Here is a 13,453-nt window from a genome sequence, read left to right as displayed (position 1 = left end):
CGCGCGACCGAATCACGTGATCGGAGACGCTCGCGCTTTGCGTACACTGCTGGCGGCACGAGACGACGACGCGGGAGGACGGGAAAGAAAAAGAAAAAAGGAATCTCACCCGGCGAGGGAGGAACGGTGCGTTGTTGCCTGACTGTCTATACACTGGCTTACTTTGTGGCGTCGTGGTTGTGGATGTGGTCTTGTGGCGTGGATGCGCGGTGCTCAAACTGGGGCGATCGAGGAGCATAGCTGCCGCCGCCTTGGAATAATATAGCGGTCTCTCAGGGCAGGAAGAAAAAAAAAAGGACGCTTGTGTTTTGTGTTGTACCGTTTATCGTGATTGGACTGTGCTCATCCAAGATCGAGGAACGGGTACACAGTTACCCGTCTTTCAGTCGTGTTGTATGTAGCCAGCGGCGAGCGGTAAGACGCACTGTCATGTTCTGGCAGGCAGACATGTAGGTGGGTAGAGAGCGGATGCGAGGGGGGGGGGGGGGGGGGGGGGGGGGTTATATTTAGCATGGGTGTTGATTTAACACCTCTTTTTTTCTATTACCCGTCTTGAAATCTGCTCTTCTCAATGTGCACGGCCGCTTCCTCTACGGAGTTTGTTGTGGTTTCACGTCCGCACTAGTGCTTTGAACTCCGGGCTGTCAGAAGGAGGGCCACCCCAGCAGGATGGTCGGTGCTGTCGTCAGGGGAGCATAGAGCGGAATCAGCGATAGTTGGGCTAGCTTCTGCTGTACTGTACAGTACATCCCATGGCAACGCAGTCAACTCGAGGATATACCAGCTGACGCGAAGATATTTCGGGACTGCGCCAGAAATTTCGTCTCCGACAGTTGAGGTTATCCCCGGCCCTGCGGCCGGAGTTACCGGCATGCAATGCGGGCACTATCAGCAAATTCATCCTCTTTATCTCGTTGGCCGGCCCATGTTTTGCAAGCGCGAATCTGCCGATGTTGCGGTTGGACTGAAATTCAAATCGCACTTGTATATTTTTGAAACAGGATGCGCTTGTGGCTTTTGTGTCGGCCAACGTTTTGATTTGTCCTGTGCCCAATCCACTTTCGAAATTTCCTTTTAACAAGTCCAGATTTGCATTGGGGGAGGGGGGTGCTGCCTTTCTGGGGCAAGAAATCTTCTTTTGAAAGACCCACTTTGACCTGTTTTTTTTTTCTGCGAATTAGGTTCACAATGAAATATTCTTTACGGCTATGCGTAAAATTCACGAAGGCAGAGCGGAACGTGGAGTAATTCAGCGCTAGGCGCAAGTATTCTAGTGTACTATAGCACGAGCGCGGTGCGTTTTCACGACGCCCGCAGTTAGCCGCATTCCTTCCGCCTTGACTAACACGTGTGGAATGCCCGGGGCTTTCGCGTCACGAACTCCGGCGCCGCGCGTGGCCCGTCGTTGGCGGATCGCGTGAGTGAACCAACGTCGCTCGCGTGCACGCAAATTCGCCGTCTTGCGTGGCGTTGGCGTTGCGCGGCGCAGCTGCTGCTACAAGGAGCGTGTGCCGCTCGCTGCTTCGGCGATGAATCACGCGGGAGCTGCATTGTCTGCACGCGTCTGTTGAGTCTCCACCAACAAGTCTGCGCAGGGTTATTTATTTATTTCACTCTTTTTGCGTAACTGCAGTCGCCGCGTTGGCAGTGGAATGCCCCTTCTTCACCGAAATGTAGGCTTACTGTATACGGTAAAAAAAAAAAAACGATTGTAATTACGCTACGAATCATGCTTATGTGTCAGTTCCAGCTGCTACGTGTCAGTACCCACGATCTAGATTTCCTATGCCGAGATGCTCTTTGCGGGGTCGTCAGCTAGTACACGTAGAGTCGGTTCTTGTGCGTGTCTAAGATGCTACAGTCGGGTACAATTCAAGAATGATTGATCGAATTGATTGAACAACCTTTATTTCCATCTGAAAAGACGTTTCAAGAACGAAGCAGCTTTTCCCCGTCAAAGGACGCCATTCCATCCAATGGCGTCGGCCGATTCTCATGAACCTGCTAGTGTTACAATAGGGAGGGGAGTACCCTCACTTCATCTGCCACTACCTGCATCGTCATGCTAGCAAGCTCGTGAGGATCAGCCGACGCCATTGACTGGAAGGCGGTCCTGTGCCGGGGAAAAGCCGCTTTGTTCTAGTGTTGTATCCGACTATAGCAAGAAGTCGTGAGTCGTGAAGCACAGATGTCGTCTGACAGCCGACACGCCTCTTAGGTAGTGGATACCCAAGCAGCACAGGTAATTTGGCACAATATTGGAAAATATTGGCAAATGGTGGTTATAGAAAGCACCAGTGTATAACCAATATTTCCCAATATTGGCTAGTTACCTGTGCTTCTTGGGTACAGACTCACGAATTTCACTGCGACGGCTTAGAGTCGGAGTTCTTACGCGGGCCTCAATATAAGCACTCAGCTTCCATTAGGCCCGGCCACGCGGCGTTCACGCCTAGAAATAATTCTGGGCAGTAATATGGTGCATGCGACCCTTACCGATCGTTGCATTATCTTGCTTGCATCCGGCCTTCTACAGACGCCTACGTCTACAACCAATATGCGCACGTTGTGATGAAAAATGGCCTATACGATCTGGTTCGATGGCAGTCTCGAGGTCGCTGGCTCGGTCACTGCCGCATTTGCATTGAATGTTGGAGGCGTATGGTTAGTGAGCAGACACCGAGTTAGTTAATGGCATATCCTAGTTTAAATCAAGAGGAAATTGGCGTGGGCAGACCAAATGAAGAGGGGAACAGGCAACTATAATCCTTTTGGTTTACAGTGCGGATTTCAAGATGAGCTTATGGTGCGGTTCCTAGAGAGGGCAAGCCCAGCAGGGGGCGGTGGGGAGTCAGGCCGGCTAAAGGTGGGCGGATTAGATTAGTATGTTTGCAGGGATAATGTGGTCGCAGCTGGCGCATGAGAAGGCTAATTGCCCAATCGGAAATTGCCGACTTTCGATGATAGGCCGACCGTCGGTTTAGGTCGGCAGCGCAGCCTTGCGTCGACGTTGAGCCAACGTTAACCAACGTGGTTGGTTCAAGGCTGGCAATGAGTGTTGGGCCGACGACGTGCATGTGACGATCGATTTTTTATGTCCCTATGTCATGCTATTGTCGGGTGGATCAACAAGGGCGGTCGAAATTACGCCCGATCATTTCGGTTCATATAACGTGTGCGCTTTTAACATAATTTGACTATCGCAAATTATGCGCTGAAGAGAAGGAAAGATTCGCTTCTGCGAAATACCGGGTGCAAGTGAACGCGTCGTTCGACCCTTACTTTATGGCTGAGGTTGCCATTGCAACCGTTGTGCTTATGTTTCAAAGCTTTCCATAGTTCGCGGAATTGCATGAGCCGCAGCAAAACCGTCACGCTTTGCCGTAAACGGAAACACTTTTGAGAAAAATGCGAGTGGCATACTGGAGTTGCATATGCACTTTATACAACACTTTTTTTCGCTCCGCAGCGGGTAGCCTAGTTGTCTGCTCTGCAGCGCGCCCGCGCTAATCCAAAGGACATGAGTTCGAATCCCCGTAAGGCGGTGTTTGTTTCCATTTATTTGCGCGTACGGACCTTACGGAACTAGTTAAACATCACACTGTGAATGCCGTTAAAAATACATTGCTACATCTTTGCCCAACCTTGGTTGCAGTCTGGCGGTACGTTGGGCCAATGTCGGTGATGCCGTTGTCAAATGTTGGCATGAGGCGGCGGTGCCGACGTTGGACCGCGTAATGCTCATATCCGTACTCGAGCTCGGCCGGACCTCTTTTGCGAAAGTCGGGCAGAGCATGCTTTGTTTGGTGTAGCCGCGAGGTCGACTTGCCTTCGAAGCTTGGAGATCGAGACCCAGCCTTTGTCCTGCTGTGGACGCAGCCGGCCTGGTGATGATGGTAGCCTGGTCTTTGAAGCTGTACCGCATATATATCTGTCAGATCAGAATTGCCTGGGCGTCCGTTAATTGAGCGCACTGACACGCAGGCGTGGCTAATTCCGTTGAGGTCATAGAGATTCAGTGATTTCAGTTAATGTGCCCGCGTTAGCCACGCCGCCAGCCAGTCCCAGGGGAGCCCAACTTCCCGGCCGTCGGTATTCCGCACCGCCCTGTTGCTTCGAGGCGGCGACCGAGGCGAAGAGGGCAAAGCACCGGGGCGACCCCGCCACCGCGTCGAAAGAGGAACAACGCACTAGCCAGCAGAGTTCCCGCTCCGTCGAACGTGAGCGGCGTCGGCGGCGAGCGAGCAGCAAGCAGGTCGTGCGCCGCACGCGCGGGCAAAAACAGCAGCAGAACGCAGACCGCTCGAGCTGCGGGCGTTTTGCCATGTACAGTACTACCTCGCGAGGGAAAGACGCGGGGAGGACGCGATCCAGGTGGGTCGCAGTTTTGACGGACGCGTGACAACAGCGGCGGCCTTTCCTACCCTCTTCTTGCTCTGCGTTTTGACGGCGCGCGGCTGGCGTTGTTCTCCTCGCCCTCTGCCGCAGCGCGACGGTTTCCTGCAGCGCACTTCGCGTCCGCAGACGGCGGAGGCAGTCCTTTCCGCGTTTCCCCGACGTTCGTCGGGTCTGCGCAGTTGTCGCCCGGTGCCGGCGCACGTCGTCCCGTATGTTTCTTGTTTTTTGTCCTCTTGCCGTCGCTGGTCGCGCTCCGACTGACGGAAGACGTAATTTGGAACCCATATTGCACCAGCAATAATGGCTCCCATAACGGTGCTGTTCGCGGTCGTTAGGAGCTCGTGTATCGCGACGCCGTGCTGCAGTGTGGTTGTGCGCGCGCGTACAGCATGGCGCTCCGATCGATACGCCGTTGCAGGTTTAGCGGTGTAGTCCGGCTTGCCTTTCAAGGGGCGAGAAAAATTGGTGCGAACGACGTTTGTGGCGCGCGTTTCGAAATTTTGCGGGCTCGTGCAGTCCGTTCTAGTTTCGGTTGTCGGGCGCGGCCATCTTGGTGTGACGTATGTTGGCCGGACGTATCGCCAGGCCGATGCAGGGTGTCACCGGCGAACACCGGAAGTGTCACGCCGCCTTAATTTATTTACGAAGGCAAGTGCAGCAGTAAGATTTTTTTATGCTAAAAGTCCAGAATTTTAAGAATAGCGCTGTCCGTGGATCCAAACTTGAGAAATGTTGCCTGTGGAGTGTGGTCATGTGGCTTTAGGTTTAATTAACCTGGCTAACCTTCTGCAGCCATACTATGTTTCATATAAGTGCTATGGAGCTGAGGTAACTGTTAGAGAAATGTATGGCTGTGTCTACAGCAGATAGCCTTTGCAACTTGCCGGCTTCATTCGTAGGGAATGCAGCAGTTCCAGTCCATTTTGCATTTGCCAAAAATAACTATTCTCAATACAATATGTGGCCATCAGAACAACCTAATTCCAGAAAGGATCATAACTCTTTGATGCTTTGCATGGCAGATAGAAGAATGCTTAGTGGTGGGTGATGTCAAGTTGTGTACCGAATACCTTTCAAACAGCATGCTTCGTAATTATCAGCAAACTGAAGGTTTTTTTCCCCTTCTACTTATATATTTAGTAGGCTGCTCAGGAGGCCTTTTGTTTAGTGCAGTCACTTCACTATAGTTAGAATTTTAAGCCATTATCAAAGTTATTCCCTAGAAAGTCAGAAATGACTTTGAACCCTGGGGAACAGATGTAAGCTTCGAAAGATGAATTGTACAGGTCATTCATTCTGTACCATCATGTTGGATACTTCTGATCGGAATTCTCGGAGTGAATCAAGGAGTTTAAATCACACCCAAAATGTCATCCGCTTGGATTCCCACAAGCTAGTAGGCAGCGTTACTACTGATTTACAGTAAAGTTTTAGATATTGGCACCTATTGCAGTGTTTAAAACTTGATCTGTTGTCATACGAAAAAATGTACAGAACTTAAGTTTTTGTTGCCAGGCTGCAGAAAAGAGCTGCTTTATTTTCTTGCTGGGTAATTTTGCATACAATTAGTTTAGCACATGTGGCTTTCTAACCAAAGAACAATGGCAGAGGGCTGCCAGCTGTGTGCTGAACTCATTGTTGCTTGTCTTTGTGCCTATCACGCACCTGCGGTATATGTGTCGCAGTAGCTTCCAGCCCTTGTGTTTTGAGTTAGCTGTACAGCTGCAGTTTTAGTATATTTAGCTACCTGAAAAATGCTTACCGTCAGAATATAGGGTATATTGTGACATGTACTGCTGCCGTCTGTAGTTTCCAGCACATGCCTGTTAATCAGCTTCCAGCACATTTTATTTGTACCCACATTTCTTTTTTTTTATAGCAAATTTAATGTTGCAGAATTACGACGTGGACGTTTGCTGCGATGTTGTTCTAAGCAACACATATTGGCAGTACCTTCCTTGTTATGTGTTGCTTAACGTAATAGAATGCAATGGGCCCTCCATTTTGCACTTGATGTTAGGTGATACCTGTGCCCTTAACAGGTAATAAATGACATTGTCTGCATCTTAGAAAATCAGTGTACATTCAAATCAGATGTTAAAATAACTGCAGAAATGAAATGAAGCTTTCAAGCAACTTGACTTCTGCTGGGCTTTGTGTTTCTGCTAATGCTAATATATGTAACTGGAAATAATTTCTCTGTATCTGGTACCATACAAGTACCTCAGTTAAGAATGCTGAAATGAAACTATTTCTGCTCAAACATGCTTCTGTATGTGGTGATGACCACAACCATTATGAATACAACCTTCTGAACTGACTGCCTTGCAAAAGTCTTGTCATTCAGTATGAAACAAGATTCTTCACACATTTCAGAGCCTCTCACAGGTAGTTTGTTTTAGTTTTTGTCAAGGAAGTTATTCTAAAAGCTTGGAAATGCTTTTCAGTTGATTGTAGGAGTGCAAGAGGGCATGCTTATGGTCCTTCAATGTCTCTCCTTTTCTCTGTCCCTCTGTGCAGAGCTGATCAGCCAGTGGGAGGCATTGGTGAGAGAGCTCCAGGGTCGCAGCAGCAGCTATGCTGGAGGTGGCCCCACAAAGGGCTCCCACGATGAGCAACCCTTGCCCAAGGTGGTGCCAAGCGAGGCCGAAGTGCTCCAGAGCATTAGCACCCTCCGCAAGGAGCTGAGCAGCCTGACAGCACTTGTGAGCCAGCCAGACCCAATGGCAGCTGAAGGGGGCTGCTCCAGGCCGTCATGCGACTTCCAGGCGGTCGAGAAGAGGGCCCAGGAACTCAAGGTAGGGAGTGCTTTGCATGCAGTTGCAGTGCAGTGTCTTTCTTCCTCGGTTTTGCATGGATGAGTGTGACCTGGAGATGGCTGGAGAAAGCTTCCTCTGCAGTGTTTTATGTCATCTGGCAAGCAACATTTGGCATGTCGGGGCTGTTGCTATTTCCGCAGATCAAGTTTCTATGACAAATGTTATGTTTGGGCACAAGAAATAAAATGAAAAATTAAGTGCCTCAGTCCATGCTAAGTGTGTGTGGTATTCTTTAGGGTGGCTATTAAAATTAAAAAAGAAAAATGGTGCCCTGCATGCACCGCCTAAGTACATATGAAAGACTGTAGATTGCGGTCGATAGAAAGCCCCCCAAGGCACCACTTATGTTTTTTGCGGGTATCATGTACAGTCGCCGACCAATTCCTCGGACTCGAAGGGACCTGAAAAATGGTCCGAATAATCGAACAGTCCGAAAAATCCGTGAACTACAAAAAAATTCACTTTATTGAGATGAAATTGGCTTTAAAAAGTCACTGATTTTATTTACCTTGTGGAAAATTTCTCTTGCTGGTGACGATTTGCGCCTGTATTTTCGCCAAAGTTGTGCTTTCACTGTACACGCTAGCCAGCAAGGTTACGGTGTTTAGTTAAATACTTCCCACGCTTCTTTGATGGACCCGGCGGGGCCATGTTGTCTACAACCCGTGTGTGCACCACACCGCTAGTCAAACACACACAAATACAAGGCACTTTTCGTTCAAAGCGGTGGAACCGCCGGACGCAGTCACAAAACGGTGAACGGATGTAACTTTGTGAAGACGGAGCGCCACTCGGTCGAGGTGATTGGAGAAATCCAAGTGACGACACGGCGAATGATGAACGTATGAGAACCGCCGCTGTGGCTCAGTGGTTAGGGAGCTCGGCTACTGATCCGGAGTATCCGGGTTCGAACCAGACCGTGGCGGCCGGGTTTCGATGGAGGCGAAACAAAAAGGTGCCCTGGGCTGTGCGATGTCACTGCATGTAAAGATCTCCTGGTGGTTGAAATTATTCCAGAGCCCTCCACTACGGCACCTCTTTCTAACTTTCTTCTCTCAGTCCCTCCTTTATCCCTTCCTTTAATGCGCGGTTCAGGTGCCTGGTTCAGGTGCCGCCGAGCCCCAACAACCAATTTTCAACGTGTGAGACTAGCGATAACTGACCGTGATAACATTGGCGTCAAAAGCAAGTTGACGGCGATGACAATACGACTGCCACCTCGAAGTGTCAGCGATCGCAGGGACCTCTGCTGGCAAAAATGAGGTACCGAAAGTATGTCAAGCCAATCCAACTGCAGAGTAAATCCACCTCATTCCAAGATGGCGCCTTGTGCACCGGCGAAAAGCCGATAAGATAGCCGATCTTGGCCCGCAGGCGACTGAAATTAGTCCGCAAAATCAAACTTTATAACTTTTAAAGCCCGAAATATTCGTCGCGAATATGTATGCGCATTTATGGTGTGACTGACGGTGCCTCATTGAAGTCCGAAATATCCTAGAAGTCCAAATTATTGGAGTCCGAATTACCCGTCGGCTACTGTATGTGGAACTCTCCTGGCACAGCATTGCAGGATGTAATTTTATTGACCGCAGCAGATAGCTCTAGTGTATGCATGTGTGTCAAGAACTTTTCCATTTTATATCACTTGGTCATCTGCCGAGGCCACAGCCACGATGGGGTTTGCCCCTCTGTGCATTCTTACTCTCTGCATCAGTCTTGTTATCGTCGCTGGGACATTAACGTACCACATAAAGCATCAATCTATTGAGGTCTCACAATTTCGAATGGCAGCTTCAGCATATTCTGCAGCCTTTACTAGGCAAGTTAAGGTGGGTGATTGAAACAGTGAGCTGACCTATTCTGCACATCAAATGAGCATTTTACATTCATGCTGCCTTTTATAGCAGTGTTGTTGTTAGCCACACTGAAGTGTGCGATCATAGCATACTATGAGGACAGGGCTGGCTGACGCACCCTGAACCGCTTATCACCATGTGTTTCCTTTCCTGCACAGGTTGCACTGGCCTCCCTGCACGACATCCGTGATGCCCTCTTGGATGTGAAGGTGAAAGCCCACCGTCTTGGTGCAAGCGGATGCGGGGACGATGTTGGCTTGGCCATTGGGGAGCACATCCAAGCGTTGTACCGCCAGTGGGATGACACCTACGAACAGTTGAGTGGCGCTGCAATTTATTTACATTTGTGTAGTAAATCATCACTTATGAACTGCGAGATGCCAGCACATTTGGCAGCCCTTCCTGTGGGCATTGGCATTATGGTTTATTTCTGTATACATGGTTTGTGCAGGAATGCATAGAATTACTTCATCGAGCAGCATTGCCGTCTCATTATATTTAGCAAAACTGTATTTAAATGAATTGAAGTCTGTTTCCAGATAGGCTGCGAGTGGGCCACATATGAAAGGCCAAAACGTCAGCTTGAAAGTGTCTGTGGCCCTGTGCAAAAAAAAAAAAGAACAAAACAGAAGAGCAAAAATTCTTGGGAAGAGGCAGCTTGTGAACAAGCACATAATTCGCTAAAAATTTGAGGAAACAATTCCGTACATGGTGGTGACAAAAAACTGCTAAAGTTATAGCAGCACATTACAGTGTGTAAATACAACCATAATCGAACTAATCAGCTCGATTCATTAATTGTGACTTAAAATCATTTCATGGGATGCTGCAGAGATTGGGTCAGCCAGTGCTGCATTTATTCAAAACATCAAGTACCAGAGGCTCAAGCTTCTCATAATTAGTATGGGAGTGACGAAGCATCCATCTGTGCATCAGTTGATCGGGTTATGACAGGTGTTCCTTTTGAATTCAGTTTGGTCAGAGATGAAAGAAAATGAGAGCTTGGGTGTAACGAAAAAAGAGTTCAGAATTTTTCCTCCCAGCTTGTGTGCTAAAATAATGCGGGAAAAAAAACACTTTAAATGGAACAAGGAACAAGGTAGGAAACAAAGCAGCACAGCCTGACCTGAAACCGTTTATTTATCTGGGAAAAGAAAAAAAACTTGAGGGAATACTTGGAACTCCACCTTAGGGGTATGATGTTAAAGCGTTAATGGGTGATGCCCATATATGTGAAATCAATTCTCGACTTTACATGCATACATTGCTGGGAGTCCTGATGCCACCCCTGGTGCAGGGGTGCAGTGGTTAGGCGACGCGCCACTGCCCTGTAATGGCAGGTGCTGCCACTGGTGGGGCTCCTTTAGACCCAGATTACTCTCCCTGAGCAAGCTCTCGCGACCAATCATTAATTGAACTGCTACCTGCCACGGTGGGCAGTTTGCTCCCAATCCGATGGGCACGTTGTGATGATGTCACAAGGTGACGTGACCTAGGTGGCCCACCTGCAACCTAGGCGACATGGCCACCCTACCCCGGCTCATTTTTCTCTCACAAAGCCTGCGACGATGGCAGATTTTCGGCAAAACAGGATCCTTAACGAGCTTTTGAAGTTGACATGACTGATTTTCTCGTTGAGTTTTTGCTTGAGAGATGTCAACGTGCCACAGCACAAAACATAGATGGAATCTAAGGCACACCTACTAGCACAAACTTACGGAAGGCACAGCACATGGGGAATGGACCTTTTGAGAATCCATCATCATCTTTGTGATCTCGGGTGCTTTACACCAATGCCTCAGCTAGGAGTCCCTGTACAGGTCAAGTGCAGTTGTCATGGAAGTAGTTTAGTCTAGTGTTCTGTAGCTCAAGGCTTTTGCCGTGTTCCGTGGCTAGGTCATCCAGGAAGGAGTAGGCATACTTGGCATCCTTGCTTCCTGACGTCCGTGCTTTCATGTCTGATAATTATTTCATTGTTATTTTCTGTGCTCTGTCAAAACACCTGGGGTGGGTACTGTTGTTGAGACAATCAGTGGGCCTCGCTTGGTCCCTCGAGTTTATACTAATCAAGATAGTTCAGTTTACCCTTTTTGCTGCAGTGGGAGACATGGCCATTTAGTGTGAGTGTGCAGCTTGAGGGCAACTGGAAAAACGAAAGCGAGCAGTCTTTTATGGTGCTAGTAAACGATCACAACTACTTAATTCCTTTAAAAAGTTTGACATGAGTTGCTAGTTTACACCTCAGGTCTTAGTTTTTATCACTGGCGAAAGCACCCTTTGCACCGTAGCAGATGACTGATTTCTGAATGTGTCAGCTGCAGGAGTGTAGCTCTCGATGCAAAATAGCATGGTATTAACAGCTGCACTTCTGTAGAGACTAGCATATGTCCTGCTACCTTTCTGGGAAGAAAATAAAGAAAGAAGTGCTAGTGGGTAATATTCATGAGGTGGCAGTAGCATGAGAAGAGAATTTTGAAGAAATCCTAGGTGGTAAAACCAGCCAGATTCAACTCTTGAGGGTCCCGTGTTGTAGAAAAGCTGGCATCGTCCGCGTCATTGGCTTCCAAGCAAAAAATCACGATGGAAGCAAAGAAATAATAAAATTCAGGAACAGATCAAATAACGTGCGAATGTACGCCAATTTTCCCGGGTAGGTTCCTGTAATCAAAGGAAAGTAATTGAGCTGAAAAGAACATTGGGTTAATTTGGGTTTGGGTAGGAATCAAATGAAATCAAATTTTATTTTCCAGCAGCTGGATGGTCACCTGGGCTAAAAGCTGTACAAACAGCTTGACAAAGGCCCCAAAAAACCATGACATGGTATGGCAACAGCAAACAGAACGAAATAAAAATTCATGAGCAATACAGAAGTAGACACCAATAAAAGTTTATACAACGCATACATCAGTGTAACACAACAAAAAGAAACTAACAATAGATCTTCAAGAATAAACATAATAGAAACAGTTCAGCAATATGAAAACAGTTCATAAAGACTTGCACAATAACTGAAGTAATGACAGATGGAAAGGTACAGATTAAATTTGCACAAATTAAGTGTTCAGTTGTTTTGGACTAAATCCAGTAGTTTTTATTTTTGTCAAAAAAAAAAAGGAAGATTATGAGCCAAGGATTGTAGTTACCAAGTGGCAGTACACCGGGTGTCGACAATAGCGGTATGATGTTCGAGCTGAAAGTTCCGTTAAGAAATTACTCGTACCTGTGGAAGAAAAGTACATTATTTGCAACAAATGAAATTCATAGATATTTGTCCACGTGGATCATATTGAGCGATGCTATTCTTGGGTTAATACTCGACGTTGCTTCATACCCAGGACCTTCGGATTTCGGGACGGACATGCTAACAATAGCCCACGAAGGCACGTTGTTTCAGGCTGAATAAAGGTGGGACCTGATAAAGTGTCTTAGGGACATGTCCTGATGCGTACATAAGTAATTAGGAATATGTTGATTAGGAATTAGGTCGTTGTTTGAGTGTTGAGTACGTGATGTGAACGGGTCCCGATAACACTATCACGTTCTACTCTGAAAGGCGAAGATTAAGCACCCCCAAGTTTTTCGACACAAAAATGATGTGTGGTGTTGAAGAAAGGAATGTGAAATCGTAATCGTAAGCCATCTTCATATTTAAGTGACTTGAAACCGCAGTGTAAAAAGAAACCAGAAAGTTGACTGGAAATCAACTCAAGCTGATAATCATGAAGCATGGCAGAACCTGTATCATGCGGGAGCTGCATGTAACACTGCTAGAGAGAGAAATTTGCCATATTGGAAGCATGCCGTATATACTCGTGTATAGCCCGAACCCGTCACTGTTGGACAAAAATTTGAAGAAGAAAAAACAAGCAAGCCAAAAACGTGCTTAGTCCGACAAAGTGCTACAAGATGGGGCCAGTTAGTTTTTCCTACACTACATCCATTATCATCATCGTTGCGCAACATGACGTTTCAGCGTCTTTCTGTTTCTGGTTTTCATGGTGCCTAGCCCAGCGCCAATGTGGTCTTTGTTATCAGGTGCTTCATTCGGAAGTGTGTGGACTGCTTGTGGAATCTGTTGTGTTGCATGCACGCACCGTCGTGTGGCAGGCTGCGTGCTTTTGAACTCGAACAAAAATCAATGGGCAAGCGCAGACGGTCCTACACTGCAGGCTTCAAACTTCAAGTGGCAAAATACGCTGCGGAACACGGTAAACAGGAAGCCGGGCGCAAGTTCGACGTCGACGAAAACTGTGTTCCCTGCTGGGGTATGCAAATGCAAGCCCTCATCGAGACTACCCAAAGCCGAAGGCTTTCCGTGGGAAACAGTGCAAGCTCCCGAAACTTGAAGAGGATCTCATTGAGTACGTTTGCACTACTAAG

At 47.7% G+C, this 13,453-nt stretch overlaps 1 protein-coding gene across 3 annotated transcripts in view; it reads left to right on the top strand.

The window, feature by feature from the left end:
• Positions 1–13,453, top strand: part of klar (klarsicht) — a 387,661-nt gene that overhangs the window by 353,388 nt on the left and 20,820 nt on the right. For all 3 annotated transcript variants that reach the window (XR_013315018.1, XM_077666163.1, XM_077666161.1), the window contains 2 exons: positions 6,919–7,196; positions 9,232–9,389. Coding sequence is in view for 2 of the 3 variants with exons in the window: in XM_077666163.1 (XP_077522289.1) it covers positions 6,919–7,196; positions 9,232–9,389 (436 nt within the window). In the remaining variant the exon portion in view is untranslated. The remainder of the gene's footprint in view (positions 1–6,918; positions 7,197–9,231; positions 9,390–13,453) is intronic.

Source organism: Amblyomma americanum, chromosome 5, assembly GCF_052857255.1.
Source record: "Amblyomma americanum isolate KBUSLIRL-KWMA chromosome 5, ASM5285725v1, whole genome shotgun sequence".
NCBI classification, from domain to species: domain Eukaryota; kingdom Metazoa; phylum Arthropoda; class Arachnida; order Ixodida; family Ixodidae; genus Amblyomma; species Amblyomma americanum.
The sequence above is the reverse complement of the archived record's forward strand: the minus strand, read 5'-3'. Positions and strand labels throughout refer to the sequence as shown.